Genomic DNA, 16,020 nt, shown 5'->3' with positions numbered 1-16,020 from the left:
TCTTAATTATTCACCTTTTTGAGTTCCTTCTTGTGTCTTTATATGACCTTTAAAGCAGGTGAAAACAACAACAACAACCTCAGGTGAGCAGCAAGACCTGACTCATTTACACAGCATGATTTTATTAAAGTTAAAGGCCCATTAATGGCCCTGGGGGTTTCCTGCAGGGTGGCAGTTTGTCAGGATCCATTGAAGAAAGAAAAAAAAGCAAAGGTTTAGGAATAATTTACTTTGGATGAACCGTACTAGCCAGTTAAAACTACAACAGAATGGTAATTTATCAAATTATTAATGTGGTTCAAAGTTAGCCAGTGAAAAGAGTGTTGGAGGAGAAACACTCCTATTGGCCTTTAACTGATGATTAGGTTGTTTTTAGTCAAAACAAACAAACAAAAAAGAAACTGGTGTTGTTTTCTAGGACATAGTTTCTGCAGAGGGGCAGTAGTTTTTTAGAAATGCACCTCTGAGTTGTGGCCGGGATTGTTGGCACTGAGCAATTTTATGTCATTAAAAGATAAATTCAGGCGTGGAGGGTTAAATATGGATTCAGAAAGTTTCCAGTTCATGTAAAAAAACAAAACAAAACAAAGCCTCCATTGTAAGTCTGAAGAATAAAGAAATACAACTCAAAAAAATAGGTTTTACCATTGAGTGTATATGAGAACTGGACTGAGCGTGTGTGACATCACCCATAGAGAAGGATTTACATCCAGCTTCAACCAAATGAAGTCAATTCAGTTGCAATTTCTTTTTGCGATACGGATGCCGCCATCTTGGAGCCAGACATGGTCAGTTAGCAGCGACTGGTCCGAGTCAGTCTGAGTCAACGTTTCTATGGCGACCCCTCTCGCCAATCAGGAACAAGCTTGTTGGAAGTCCTCAACCCTACCCCTATATGAAATCTGTCAAAGGCTTTGAAGTGGGGGCCAGAAGGCACCACCTATTTGTATTGAGGCACCTGATTGGCCAGTTTATGACTTAAATAACTTGAACTGCAGAAAAAAATATGGAATATAAAAAAGATTATCAAGAACATTTAAGAAAAAGTATCAGTGCAAGAGTGGTTATTCTGACAAATAGAATGGCTGAGTGACAGCTGTTTGTTTCTCTTTAGAAGTTCATGGGATTTTGGCTTCTTGGAGCCAGCAGTTACTTCCTGTTTGGAGCGCCAAGGGGGAGGAGTCAATCAGTCTAGTTCTCAAATACTGCAGACAATGAAGCAGACACAAGAGGCAGAGTGGAGATAATTTTCTGAATCTTGAAAAGAAACCAAATTAAAGTTGTGACTTTTTTTTTTTTTTGCATTCCCAACCTGAGCAAACTAATTCAAACAGACTGCTGAGCAGAGTAAATAGAGCTGTGTGGACATTAAACCCTGCCTGCTTACCCCAATGAACTGAAGCACGACTGAGGAGTCATGATAACGCAATTAATTTGACATTAATATAAGTGCTTGTTGCTTTTGATTTTGACACTTTTGCTTTTTAAATAATCCAGAACAATTGTTGTTTATCAAAGGTTGTAGTTAAGGATTAAAAAAAAAAAATTTTTTGAAGATAATTAAATAGAAAACTGTGATGGATGTTTTTTGACGACCTGAGGGGTGTTCATTAAAACACTAAAAAAAAAAAACATTCATCATTACTCAACAACATACTACTTAGAATTACAAGTCTGTACACTCTTAGAAGTTTAGCGCATTATTTTAGTTTGTCTGGTAGTTCAGTTTTAGTGACCTGTTGTCTTACAAAACAGTAATTATTAAAACTTGTTGAAAAGGTCAAAACTGTTGATTTCGTTTGATAATTAAACTTAAAGAGTGGGACAAAAGTTCACATCAGAACTGCAACAAACATGTTCTGTGATGGGTGTCAAAGTGCAGAGTGATGTTGTACAGGGGAAAGTGGGGGCACGGGTTTTGGCTGGGGGGTCACGGATACCGGTGCAGCTCTCCGGTGGACGTGGTGAGGCGCTGCTCGTCGCTGTGACTGTGCGCCGTGAAGCTGCTGTGGCGGCTGCCCCAGTCGTAGCAGTCAGAGGAGAGGCTGTGAAAAGGCGCAGGAGGAAAGTCAAAGCACTGCACAGACCCATCAGCAAGTGCAAATGAAACTTTAACTGCAATGAGACACAAAAAAGTCTGTCTGAAGAATAAATTTAGTCAATGTTAAATGTAGGTTTATATGAATAAGTTACATTATTCACAATTAAATGCTCCCTGTAAACTCCGCACAATATTGGTTTTATGACAGGAGCCATGTGGGCCGGGGACATTTTGAGTCTGAGAGGAACTGAGGGGCAGCATTTGGCCTACAGGCCGGACTTTGGACATGCCAAGTTTATGTAAACGTTGGTTTGATTTCTTTCTTGTGTAGAACATCAATGAAAATCTGTTACATTTAACATATTGTGGAAATACATCGTCTGTGTTGTTAATGTATGGAATCAAAAGTTGACTTTTGAATCGGTTGGTAAAAAGCTTTAAACATTAAAAATAAAATATTTTTTACATCTTCTTAGCAATGCTAGGAAGACAGTAATACCTATTTATTAATGATAAACCTTCCTTTCCTCAGTCCCTCCTTGAAGCTCAATTAGATTGAATGTTTTTGCTTCTATCTAATCTATCAGGCCTCTTTGCTTCCTTGATGGTTTTGAGGAAGGAAAACACCAAACTGTAAAATATTAGATAAAAAAAAAAAGAAAGTGTCCCAATAATTTATTCATTTTCTTAACCGGTCACGGGGCTGCTGGAGCCTATCCTGGCCACTTGTGGGCGAAGGCAGGGGACAACCTGAACAGATCACCAGTCTGTCGCAGGGTAGAATGTCCACAAACACACAGCCATTCACTCTCACACTCACACCTAGGGACAATTTAGAGTTGCCAATTAACCTATGAAGCATGTTTTTGGACAGTGGGAGGAAGCCAGAGACCCCGGAGAGAACCCACGCATACACGGGGAGAACATGCAAACGCCACACAGAAAGGTCCCCCGTTGATGTTCTGTTTTTCACATCCCCCAGCCGGGACTTGAACCGGAGGCCTTCTTGCTGTGAGGCAAGAGCGCTAACCACTGCGCCACCGTGCAGCCATGTGTCCCAATAATATTTTTTAAAATTCCATGAAATCCTTGTCTAATCTTTTTCAAAACACATTTCATGTTTAGTATCAACCCAAGCATTTCTGAGAGATTACACTTCCTATTTATTTATTTAATTTTCACCTAGCTATCTACTTTTGTTTATTCTTAACATTAATGTGAGCTGGTAAGATGCATCCATATGTAAGACACTTTTTTATTCTTTAAATTCCAGACTAGGGATAATGTTTTAATAAGATGTTATAGATGTTATAGTTTTGAAATTACAATAAAGATGTGCTCAAGGAAACAAAAAAGACATGCAAAACATATGAAAACTAAAGTTTCTTTTGTAAAACAAACATTTTATAAGAAGGATGTATAATTTTAGTTTTATTAAGTGGGAAATCTTTGCGTGTGGACAAAATGTAAGGAAAAAGTTAAAACACAGGTGAGGACGTGGTGGAGGATGGTACCTTGCTGATGCATTCTGAGGAGGAATGCTCCACGCCAGGTCATCATCGCTGTCATAGCGACGAGGGTTATCGAAGAAGTATCCTCTAGAGGAGAGAACGTGGTTGGGTATTCCCGTGGTACTCTGTGGATGAAGATAAAGGTTCAAATGTGCAGTGAGAGGATTTTACTTTCACCATAAGTAAAATCAAAAATGAGCCTTTTTTTAGCAGCTAGATGTGAATGATCAGGGCTGAATGAGACCTGGGAAACTATTTCTTACAACAGAATTTGTTTTCATGGCTGCTGGCGACTGACCCGGTCTTGAGGCGGCCGTCTGACCCTGAAGAAGAAGACGACCAGCGAGGTGGGCAGCAGCTCCCAGACGAACAGAATCACCCCGAACACGATGTAGCCGGCGTCTCCCAGCGATGACCGCAAATCTGCCTGCATAGATACACAAATCAAAACACAAAGTTCAGTTTTTGCTGTATGTTGTCTCTTTAAATGTAGTTCTCTTTATCTTTCTATAATTACATAAGTCGTGTAGAACTTATGCAGAAGATTTAATACATTTCTAGGGCAATTTGGTAAAACATAGAAACTCCAAAATGCTGTGTAGAAACCATGAATGGATCCTCTTTTTAAACACAGACAAAGACACTTCATTTTGTTTTCTGTTTTTGTCGTGCAGCTTTAATTTTTTTAATTTTTTAGCTTTATTTTTTGAATTTAGGCTAAAACCGGCATAATCATCATTAAAAGACCACTAGGAACAATTGGAAAATAGATCAATTGATGATCAGAGTGGGATTTTGAATGACTTAAAAATAAAAACAGTACTGAAGATCAAGTAAGAATTTGAAGTGCAAGAACACCAGACGTGACAGATGCTGCTCAACTCAAATGTACGAGTATTTGTCATTTATTTTGTTTCATTTCTAACCAACTCAAGTCAAACTAAAACCACCTATCAGTTTATGGGCAGCAGCCTGAAACCATCCTCACCTGGTCTGAGACGTTGTACCAGTCGTAGTCAAAGGAGTTGATGTTCTCGATGTTTGTGAGGGCGAGCACCACCAGGTTATAACAAGCTCGGGATGCGTACAGCAGAACTACCATGATCCCAATCAGAGTCACCTGACAGACTGATGTGCCCTGCATACAGAGGTCTTTATTTAAACTTAATTCATTCAATGCAATCCTACTGGATTTTAACTGGTCGGACGTTGGTCACCTGTACCTTTGTTTCCAGGTAGACGCTGGCCAAAGACATCTTGACGACCTTGTAGAGGCAGACGGACAGCGAGACGGCGCAGAGGACAAACAGGCTGTCATTGATGGTCACTCTCACCAGGACGATGGTTTTGACGTCAGCAGCCGTCATCTTGACCAGCAGGGCGCACGCCAGATTAACCGCCAAGAAGATGAGACTGACACCCAGGAAAACCAGGTACAGAGGCAGTCTGTGGGAGAGAGCTGGTTTGCAATTTGGTCTGAACTCACAATTTTTAGGTCAAAAACACCAAAAGTTAGATTAATTTTTTAATATCTTTGCAGTAGAATAAGTGAGCTGAAGTTACCTGTACTTCAGCAGGGCAGGTGTGTACTTGGACTTTGCCTTAAAGTAAACCTGTAATAAAAGGAAAAAACAAAAAGATTTCTTTTTTAATCCAAATGTACCTTCAAACGGCTCATGATGTTTGTGTTTAAGTCTTTCTTTTAACATGAATGAATGAAAGTTTCACTGGACTGTAAAGTGTTTGAACAGACTGTTTACTTCCTTTTCCTTTTTTATTTCCATGCTGCTGTTTGGGCCACGGCCATGTTTTTGCTAATAGTGTTGGGCAATTCTCCAATTGTGTCATATATTGTACACATTATAAGCGTGCGTTTAATATTTATTTTAACTTATCCTATTTCAATTTATCTTAGTCTAATTCTTGATCTATGAGGATTTGGAGGATTTCCTCCTGTTTTTCAAGAGTAGCTGTTATAGGGCTGTCAACGATTAGTCAACGTTGTCGACTAATCGACTTTTAAAAATCGTCAAAGCTATTATGGTATTGTCGACGAGTCCTTTCTGTTTTTTGTTTGTTTTGTGATTTTGGTTTAAAAAACGCACATCCAGCCAATTGTTTCTCACATTGGAAAAAACGCCAGACACGCAGGTAGCGACAGGGAGAAGATTCTTCTTGTGCTATGTTTACTGTTTATTAGTGCTCATCCGCCACCTACAATAAGAAGAGGCTGGGTGGGCAAAGTCAAAGCGGTGCAGACCCTACAAATCTTGTGCCACACATTTTGCTTTCACAGCTTCGTTCTTATAAATGTCCATCATTGATTCATATGAATCCAACTGGACACAAACCCCAATTATTAATATCTCTTTCATTATTATCTTTTCAACAACAGTTGGTACTTTGTGTTTTGAAGCGAACGCCACCCACACGTCACAACCAATTCCAAGTCCCCGATTGGTCACAGTGCTGCGTTGCTGCGATTCAGTATGAAAAAGGTTCAACTGGTTGAACTGTCTGCGTGCGATCAATGAACGTCCGATTTGTACGTAGAGCTCGAGACCGGACATAAAAACTTGCGTAGTCGTTCCATTGACTGTAGACTGGAGAGGAGCCAGTGCACACCAGACATGGCTGCAACACCCACAGAGCATCCTTAACATGTTTCTAAAAGGAATGAGAATTCTGTCAGGGGTTGAAAAGGATGGATTTAAAGACATGTTTGGGGTAAGCTACCACCTAAGTCACTTTTGTAACTGAATGGAGGGAAAAATATTGTTGATTATTTGACTGTTCACTAATTGCAATACAGTAAAACCCATGTTCATAAAAATGTTTTTTGTTTAAAATTTCTATGGGAAGTTTAGACAACGATTTGGTCAGGGATCTGGAACCCTATAGGTTGTGAGCCAATTAGGGGTTTTTGTGAGCTAGCATGTAGCTTACCTGGGACCTTTGACTTTTTATCTTTTATAAGGTGAACTTGAAATCCATGAACTATACATGTAAAATCTCCATTTCTGTAAATGCACCATACGGCGAGCATTAGTAGTACCATACATGACGTGAACCTCCATGGACTGAGTACCAGCATGATCACATTTTGTAAAGAAAAAAATGCCCATGACTGTACATAAACAATAACCGTTTCCTAATGGAAAAAATTATTGTTGACTAATCGACTACTGAAATTGTGGTTAGTGACAGCCCTAATGTGTTCTTTGTTTTTATCAAAATAGTCCATTTCAAATTGGATTGTCTTGTAGTTGTCTCAAACACCACTAAATCAGGTTACTGTACTGGAGATACAAAGGAAACAGATACGTCTCCAACAATCAATCAGTAATAAGAGTAACAGCAAAATTGGTTGGAAACCACAGATATAAACACATACGATGTTGCAAAGACAAACTTTTCGAAGCAGAACGGTAATAAATTCTAAAAAGCTTCTAATATATATCTCTTAAATCTAAGACTTGGTTTTGTAACCAGGTTAGCAGATTAAACTGAGCCACTTTCACACAAAGATCAGATATGGTGAAGAAGATCTCTCTGTTCTCCTTTTCACTCCCGCTTTTATCCATTCACATCCCCTCCCTGTCACCGCGTCAGTCGTCACCCCCACGTGGGATCGATTGATCACATGGGATCACAAGACAGATAAAGTGACTGCAGCACTTCCTATTAAAGATTCATTTGTGTTGTTGATTTTTGTAAAGATGGGTAGAATTGTGTTCAATCTGCAGCGGTTTGCTCGTGCATCAAGTGCTTCCAATGAGATGAATCCCAGCAAGTGCAGAGGATTGAATTTCAATGGTCAACTTGAATCCCGCCACTCATCTGAGGTCAAAATCAACAAACTATTGGTCTCTGGTGGATCTGAGATGTCCATTCGAGTAACAAGAAACAATGGAAGTGTTTCTAATGCTGTATTTATGCTGGATGTTGTGACATTTTAAAATTATAGTTATTATGGGGTACAACTTGCATAGAAGAACACATAAAGGGACGCAACGTTAAAGCTAGATCCAGAGCACAAACTGTGTGAAAAGGAAATTTCAGAAAATGTGGAATCAGTTGGAACAAAAGAAAATGGAAACAGACACATAAAAACTGCAGTTGATCTTTTTTTTTTTATATTAAAATCTCCTTCAACAACTCTTTACAAGCCAAATCCTAAAACGTTGTGCTGCTTTTTTCACGGCTCTGATACTTCTGGAAGCAAAACAGAGAATTCACACTGCAAAGTGGGAAAAGAGATGATCAATTGTCTTATGGAATAAACTCCCAGCTCATGTAAGAGAGGCCGACTCAGTTTCTACATTCAAAGCTAGACTGAAAACATTCCTCTTTGGACAGGCTTATTGTCAGACTAGTTAGTATTCAGAGATTATTTAACTTAATGTTAATTTGTTTAAACTAAACTTAATAATAACTATTTCTTTTAAAAGGCTGCTAGAAGTTGAAGCTGGGGTAACTATGGTGCACTGGGGTTCTGTCCTCTTTCCTGTTTTTACTTCTACCCTTTCTCTCCTCTATTCTTGATCATAATTTATCATTTAGTTCTCCATGCCTCCGTTTGGTGCAGTGCGATTCATGTATTGTCCCTCTTTTCCTCTCCCCTCCTGGGGAGTGGGAGTGCTTCCAGACTCCAGTTGGCTCATCCGTGCTCCAGTTCCTGACCGTTTACCTCGCCTTTGCTCCTGCTCCTACACCTGGCTGTGGATCCTGCCTCTGGCTCATCTCTGGCTCGTCTCTGCTCTGTACCTGACCGAGTACCTCGTCTCTGCTCCTGCTCCTACACCTGGCTGTGGTTCCTGTCTCCGGCTCGACTCGCACCTTTGACTGTCCCGATAACCACAGCTGGATGAAGCTCGTCTGCTGGACTTTTATATATGTAGCTGTAGATTTAGATAAGTTAATTCTTCTCTAAGATTTCTGGTAAATCGCCTGTCCGTCCTGGGGGAGGATCCCTCCTTCATGTGGACACCCCTGAGGTTTCTTCGTTTTTTCCGGAATCCGTTTTTTTTGGGAGTTTTTCCCCCAGTTTTAGCTTAGTCAGTTTGTTAGTTTATTTTAGTATTTTTCTATTGAACTCTTTGTATTCGTGATCCTTTTGATTTCATGTTTTACTTCGAAGCCCATCGAGACGACTGTTGTTGTGATTTTGGGCTATACAAATAAAATTGAATTGAATTGAATTGAATTGAATCAATTTTTGTCTTAAGGACCCACGCCAATAATTTTTTGATCCACTGTAGAAGTACTTTCCGCGGTCTTTAAATTGTGATTTTTTGGCAAAAAATCAAAACAAAAATCCTTTTTTGGGACATAGTTTCTGCAGAGCGGCAATTATTGGGCAAATTTGCTGAGAAATATGGATTCACACACTCTCCCTCTACCTTACTAGCAAGCAATATTGCAGCTATCTAGCTGAACAGTTTGAGTCAGATGCCAGCTCAAACGAAGAAAACCGAAACGTACATGGATCCCTGTCATCCATAAGTGGAGGCATCAGAAAGGAGCGGAGTATCTTCTGTCACAAATGTGATATTCCTTAAATTGCATTTCTTTATAATCTTTCCTGGTTTACAACGATTAAAGAAATACTCAGAAATGCAAATTGTACCTTAATTTTCTTAATATATGTCCTCCATCATCGGAAAAAATGTCACAAGGACACGTCAATCACTCCAAAAAACAGTATTTTAATCAGAGTGTCTTTAAAAATCAGATTAGCATATGAAACTCCTTTAACCAGTTATTTCCTGCCAAAGCACATTTGTGCAGCAAACTCTGCCGATGTCTGATTTTAAGCAGAGGATGGAAGGAGACCTAATGTGAGGTGGTAGGCGTGGAAACCCTTCATTCCTTTCTTCTGTTCACAAAGATGGGTTTTAGGGGGCGGAGTTTGCAGATGTGATGTCACAGAACTTTGCAAAACCAAATTTCTATACAAAATGATTCATTTTCAAAAAAGGTATCAACAAAATAGATTAAGTTTTGAATTCTATTTTTATGAAATATTATATTCTTCATACTCATTGCCTTTGGATTTTCTCACAAGGTTTCAAAAGTAGACCTTTAAAAGCCTTACAACTTTAAAAGCTCGTTTCATTAAAACACGTTGTTCATGCACATACCAGAAAAAACTAACAACTAACACCAAATCTCAACTTATACATTTCAAGTTTTATGCTGATTCAATACCATTTGACTTGTTTTAGGACTCAGTCAGCCGCCCCCCAGTGGTACCCAATGCCCCCTCCTCACCTGAGCACAGTAGAGGTTCATCAGGCTGAGAGTAAAGAACTGGAGGCAAACTGGGAAGCAGTAGAGCAGCCAGAAGGCAAAGGGTCCAAATGTGTTGGCGGTCACACAGTCTCTGAAGTAGAAGGAGAAGAGGAGGGCCCTCAGGGCAGCCCACAGCAGACACAGGAACAGGAAGGCCGTCTGGTAGCTGAAACGCTTGTGTCGGTACCGCAGGACCAGCCACAGTTGGGCATAAATGAAGGCGAAAAGCAGTGAGTAGAAGATGGTGTAGACAATAGTCAGACCCAGCTTGACGTACGGTGGGATGGCTGGAGTCATGGTGGGAGGAGGGGGAAGGTGAGAGCCGTTGCCGGCATGCTGCTGCTCCTGTGCAGGGTTCCCTTCCATCACCTCCCTATTCATTTCCTCCTGTTTCCTTGCGGGGGGAGAGGCTGAAGGAAACGTGGTCAGATGGGGAGCAGGAGTCCCTCTGCAGTTCAAAGAAATGGGATGGATTCCCTCTCTTAAACCGTAACTCCTCCAGGCACACCGTCAGGCTCCCAGAGAAAAAGAGGAGGGTGAGGACGAGGAGAGACAACTCCCCTCTTTTTGCCGGTGCTCGGTGCACAGCGATTGGTGGCTGCTGGTCATGTGACAGTGCTTCCAACGCAGGCAAGTGGCTGCGCAGGAGGAAGGATGCTGCAGAGGAAAGAGGACAGAGGGATCTGGAAGAAGGGAGGGCTTACGTGGACCAGTCTTACACACATTCACATTCACAGCACCGCACACACAGCAACTGTCCCTAATCATTTTTTAAATTTCATAAATAAATATGATTATAATTGAAAAGGCAAAAAAAAAAAGTCTCGTTAGCAAAAAAAAAGGACTTTTTTTATTTTATAAATCAAGATTTCAGGAAAAATGTGTTGTCTTTATCAAAAACAGGACAAATGTTGGGTTTAGTTCCGCATTGCTTTTAACAGTTATTTCATCGACTTTTTTTTTTTTTTCATTTCTGATTTGTTGTTTAAATAACTGTGAATTGTGAAGCACCATACTGCATAATTATCTAAAACATGCATCTTTTTAAGGCTGCACCAGCATCACCTTTTTTGTAGTTATTTTTAAATGTACATGTGAAGCACTGTTGTGCCTTCACTCAGGAAAATTTACAATGGATGGAATGATTCATTCAGCTCTATATTCAGTCTCTGTTTGACGGGAGCGAGCGTCATCCGCCTTGCTGCCAGGGCCACCTTAATATAGATCTCCTCCTCTTCTGTTACATAAGAGACTAGCGGCTTTGAGGCTTCGCTCATCCCAGCACCCCAACAATGAGAGGCCCGCCCACAGCTCCATTTATAGCCTCTGCGTTGAGATGACGTCCGTTTGAAATACTGAAAGGAATCCCACAAATATCAATCGGTTCACTTATTTTTATTACCTGTGAGATGCCTAGTTTTGCTTAGTCTGTTTAGTTTAGCAATCAGGTGTTTTGTTTTATTCAAACTTTATTGATTTGCATAGCGCCTTTCATTTAGTGAAAAACACAAAAAGCTTAACATGAAAGCAGATAAAATATAAAAATGATTTAAAACAGAAAACACAGGACAATCACACACAGATGGGACTCCTCCCCCACCAGATTCCTCCCTCCACCCACCCAGTTCCCCCAGTAGTACCCTGAACAAAAACGAAGAACTGCAGCCTAAAGAAAAGTCTGGCTTGGTACTGCTGTGAGGAAACGATATCACGGGGATCCTGTGGGTCATTACCACAGGGCCCGCCCCACACAGAGCAGCCTAGGGCCCACTCCATGGTTTGTAGACCACAGAGCGGGACCCCAGCATGCCCAATGAGAACGAGCACCACAGCAACAGAAACCCCTTTTTCCTTCTTCTTTTTCTTCCCCTCCACCTTCTTTGCATTACTGCCACCAACCAGTCTGGATCAGAATCAATTTTATTCATGTATTTCCTTTTTTTTTTTTTTTTTTTTTTTTTTTTTTTTTTTTTTTTCTTCTTCTTTTTTTCTTTTTAACTTGTTCTGTCCAACAGCTGAGCAAACAGATTAGAGCTGAAGGCTTTTTGTGTTGGACAGGTTTTACTCTTACAAAAAGAGGTTATATAGCTTCAAGAAACTAGAGTGTAGATTTGTATAAACCCCTTTTTGTCGTATTATTTTTTATTTATTTGTTACATTTAGTGTGTGTGGGGAGGGAGAGGGGAAGAATGTGAGGGGAGGGTGGAAGAGAGTAAAAGGAAGAAAGGTGAAAAGGTGGGGGATACAAGCACTGATTTGACTAAGTTATTAATTTAAGCTGTAACCATTATACCAGATCTGCTGGAAAGACGAATGTTACATCAAAGGTGAAAATCTGACACTAAGATGAGCGAGAAAAAAAAACTGTCCATCAATACACTGTAGGTAAGGAGGAGGGATGAAGCAGACAGGGAGCAGTGTGGAGTGTGCACGTGGGGGTGGAGATACATGCATGCTGCCGACGTGAACCGTGTGTTCATAAAGGGAGCCAGATCCTACCCAGCCAGACCAGCCAGACCAGGAGAGGGGAGGAGAGCCCCCCAGGCCAGAAGCCCCCCCAGCATCCGGACCCAGGCAGCCCGGGAGGGGAGGAGGAGGGGACCGCCCACCCCACCAGCCAGGCACAGAGAGGGCCCCCCTACAGGGGCCCCCCCAATGCCCAGAGGCACAAGCGAACCCAGTGTCCGGCCCCCAGGCCACAAGACAGGAGCGCTTAGCCGTACCAGGCGGCAGCCATGGGGGCCACCGGGCGCCGGACACCGAGACAAAGGCCAGGGACGAAGCCAGGGCCCCCGGAACCCAAGAGCCGGCCACCACCCGACCGGCGCCCCGTCCCCGCAAGCCAGCCCAGGCCCGCGACCTTAGCAACCCAGGGATCGCCACGCACCCACAGCCACAGCCACCCCCCTAAAACCCTACGCACTACCCCCCCCCCCGCCATAATATCTGACCCCCCCTCCCCAACCCTCTCAGTGCCCTCCCCTCTCTGTGATGGGGAGGGAAAGCCCCAGAGGGTCCCAGCGAGCCAGCCCCCAGGTCGGTCCTACCCATGCACTCACACACACATACTCACAATCATCTGGTTACCCTCCCTACCCCCGCCGCCAAGCAGCAACCCCCCCCCCAGCCGGCCGACCCCCAGCGCCGCATGCCCGACCCCTCCCGCAGCCGACAGGACACCCATAAGCCCGGCCGCCCTGAGAGGACCAGGCGGGTGAAGACCGGCCGCCCCCCCCCGACCCCACCCATGTATGGAGGTGTGGGAGTGCTGTGTGTGTGCTGCAGGTAAAATAGGAGGTCACCAGTGTGGGGGGATCCACCGCTGCCAAGCCGCAAAGCCCCCCACTCCGGAGTCCCTCTGTGAGTGGTGTGTATTTGCTGTGTGTGTGCTGCTAGCATGCAGTGTGTGTGTCTACAGAGGAAGTTAAAATTGTGGGGGGGCCAGCGAAAGGTGAGCACGGATGTTTCACCGTGCCCCCCTCCACCAGACCCTCTCCACAAGGCCCTAGATGAATCAGAGTGTCTAATATGCAAGTAAAAAGCGGGGAGGAGGGCGGGTGCCAACGAGAACCCAGAGAGGGGCATCCCCAGTGAGCCCCGCCAGCATACCCCTCCCATCCAGATCCCGGGGCCCTATGTGCCTGTGTGCAATATTTGTTTGGGTGAGAGCGGGGAGGAGCGGGCGGATGGGCACAACCGGGGGAGAAGGCTCCCCCGAGCGACCGGCCCCCCAGCCGGCCGCGGTAGGCGCCCCCCCTCCCAGAGCGGCCGGGCAGCCAGAAACGCCAAGCCAGCCGCAGTCGGAGGCCAGAGCCTCGCGGCGCCGAGAGACAGCCAGCAAGGAAGGGTCCCGGTGCCAGAACGGGGGGGCAGGGGGTCCAGCCCCACCATTCATACCCTGGCCCCCCTAAGGACTAGCACACCGCCCCCCCAGGCCCCCCCCCCAAAAATAAATAAGTAATAATAATAATAATAATAATAATAATACTAATACTAATAATAATAATAATAATAATAATAATAATAATAATAATAATAATAATAATAATAATAATAATAATAATAATAATAATAAAATTAATATAATAATAATAATAATAATAATAATAATAATAATAATAATGAAATAAACCCACCCAAGTGAACCCATTAACCCCTGCTGTGACTGCGGCGCCGACCCCCGGGGGGTCAGGCCACGCGCCAACTACCGGCCACGGGCGAAACACCGGCCACGGGCAGACGACCCCAGGCCCCAGAGCCCCAAGCCCCCCCCCCAGCCCCCGCCACGGCGACCAGCCACCCAGCACGGCACCCGGCCGCCGTTCCCGGTCAGCCGCACTGCCTACCCTGCGCCCAGCAGGCACCCGCCCAGGAACCCCTGCCAAGTTGCCGGCAGAGTGTGCGCCCCCACCACCACCCCACCCAGGCAACCAGAGCCCCGAACCGGGAGAACGACAGGCCCGGCAGAGCCCACCCCCCCAAACCCACCCCGGCCCACCCAACCAGCCAGGACCCGGCTCAACCTATCACCATCCCACCCCCACTAGGTGATGTGACTAACCAGCTGGAGCCAGGGAGAGTCTGAAGCCGACAGGTTTTTTGTGGAGGACATTATCTCTGAACTAATATGCTCTGACATGAGGTTTCTGTAGTGGTTGATGCTAAGATTATTTTTAGATTTCCAGTTTAGGAGGATAGTTTTCTTTGCTATACATACAGCGGTGAGAACCATATAAGCCTTGTTAGATTCCATGTTGATGTTATTCAGGTCACCTAATAAGCAGAATTTGGGGCAAGCAGGAATCTTATGATTAAACCAGATTGATAAATCCTCACAAACCTTACGCCAGAATGATTGGACAGGTGGACAGACCCACAGGGCATGCAAATAGTCGTCTATGTTGTTACCTATGCACTGTGTGCACGTAGCAGACTGATTGAGACCCATTTTAAATAACCTCTGTCCGGTGTAGTGAGTTCTGTGGAGAATCTTGTATTGAATAAGTTGCAGATTAGGGCTTTTGGTCATATTAAAGGCATTCAAACAGATCTGTAGCCAAAATTGATCACTAGAATTCAATGATAGCTCAGACTCCCATTTTGTCATGGGTAAGTAAATGGTTTCATCTATGTCTGATAACATCTTATAAATTTTGGAGGTGAGTTTGGGATTTTTAAGGTCCATGAAATGTGTTACTGTAAGGGGAGGGTCTAGGTCTATTTGGGTCAGGCAGTATTTAGTGCTTATAGCTGATTTAAGCTGCTGATATTCTAGAAATTTGTTTATATTAATTCCATAGGTTGAGGATAACGTTGAGAGGGACATAAATTTTCTATTCTGAATTATATGCTGGAACTGCTCGATTCCTTTGTTCTTCCATGAAGCAAAATGAATCATGTTTTTGTTAATCAAAATGTTAGGGTTATTCCAAATGGGGGTAAGTTTACATGGAAATAATGTGAGGTTGTTTTTTTTAAGAAAATCCCACCAGGCTGTTAAGGATGAGCTGATGTTTAAACTTCTGAAGCATTTGTGTTGTTTAATTTTAGAACTGAAGAAAGGTAAATTAGAAATATCTAGGTTATCACAGAGATTTTGTTCAATGTCTAGCCAGGATTCATCCAGCACACCAGGATTCAGCCATTTCTGTACATAACACAATCTGTTCGCGGAGTAGTAGTCCTGGAAGTCTGGAAGGCCTAGTCCTCCTCTATCTTTAGGTTTTTTAATAGTTTTTAAACTAATCCGTGGGGGTTTACCTTCCCAGAGGTATTGGGAAATGAATGAGTCTAATGATTTGAACCAAGTAGTTGGAGGTTTGGAAGGAATCATTGAAAATAGGTAGTTAATTTTTGGGAGAATCATCATTTTTATGGCTGCAACTCTCCCGATTAGAGAAATGGGTAGAGTTTTCCATCTAGTGAGATCAGCCTCGGTTGTTTTAAGTAGTTGGGTGTGGTTTAGCTTGAGTAGATCAGAAAGCCTAGAGGAGATATTTATACCTAAGTACTTTATGTTGCCTGTTTGTATTTTAATAGATGACGGATTTAGATAATTGCAATTAATTGGTAAAATTGTGCTTTTAGACCAGTTTATGGAGTATTCTGAAACTGAGGAAAATCTATTAATTAGGGAGATGATTTGGCAGATGGAAGATTGTGAATTAGGAGTAA

The 16,020-nt window shown here is 43.0% G+C and overlaps 1 protein-coding gene across 1 annotated transcript; it reads right to left on the bottom strand.

Annotated features, from left to right (window-relative positions):
- Window positions 1-1,287: 1,287 nt before the first annotated feature.
- On the bottom strand, window positions 1,288-10,417 carry LOC101171801 (integral membrane protein GPR137B). The gene is made up of 7 exons (XM_004065611.4): window positions 9,826-10,417; window positions 5,116-5,165; window positions 4,776-4,998; window positions 4,541-4,690; window positions 3,851-3,979; window positions 3,556-3,677; window positions 1,288-2,045 (listed from the first exon to the last, which is right to left on the bottom strand). Exons 1-7 carry the CDS (start codon window positions 10,225-10,227, stop codon window positions 1,931-1,933), a joined length of 1,191 nt encoding a protein of 396 aa, XP_004065659.1. The 5' UTR covers window positions 10,228-10,417; the 3' UTR covers window positions 1,288-1,930.
- Between the last annotated feature and the right edge of the window lie 5,603 nt (window positions 10,418-16,020).

This window comes from Oryzias latipes, chromosome 1 (assembly GCF_002234675.1).
Source record: "Oryzias latipes chromosome 1, ASM223467v1".
Lineage (NCBI taxonomy): Eukaryota > Metazoa > Chordata > Actinopteri > Beloniformes > Adrianichthyidae > Oryzias > Oryzias latipes.
This window is presented reverse-complemented; position numbering and strand designations above follow the sequence as displayed.

Bases quoted from the DNA above. Each gene is read 5' to 3' on its own strand.
- LOC101171801 (XM_004065611.4), bottom strand. From the start codon at position 10,227: ATGAATAGGGAGGTGATGGAAGGGAACCCTGCACAGGAGCAGCAGCAT. The intron at 3,980-4,540 runs GTGAGGATGGTT...GTATCTATGCAG, and splicing joins GGTACAACGTCTCAGACCAG to GCAGATTTGCGGTCATCGCT. The intron at 3,678-3,850 runs GTCAGTCGCCAG...CTTCATCCACAG, and splicing joins GACGGCCGCCTCAAGACCGG to AGTACCACGGGAATACCCAA.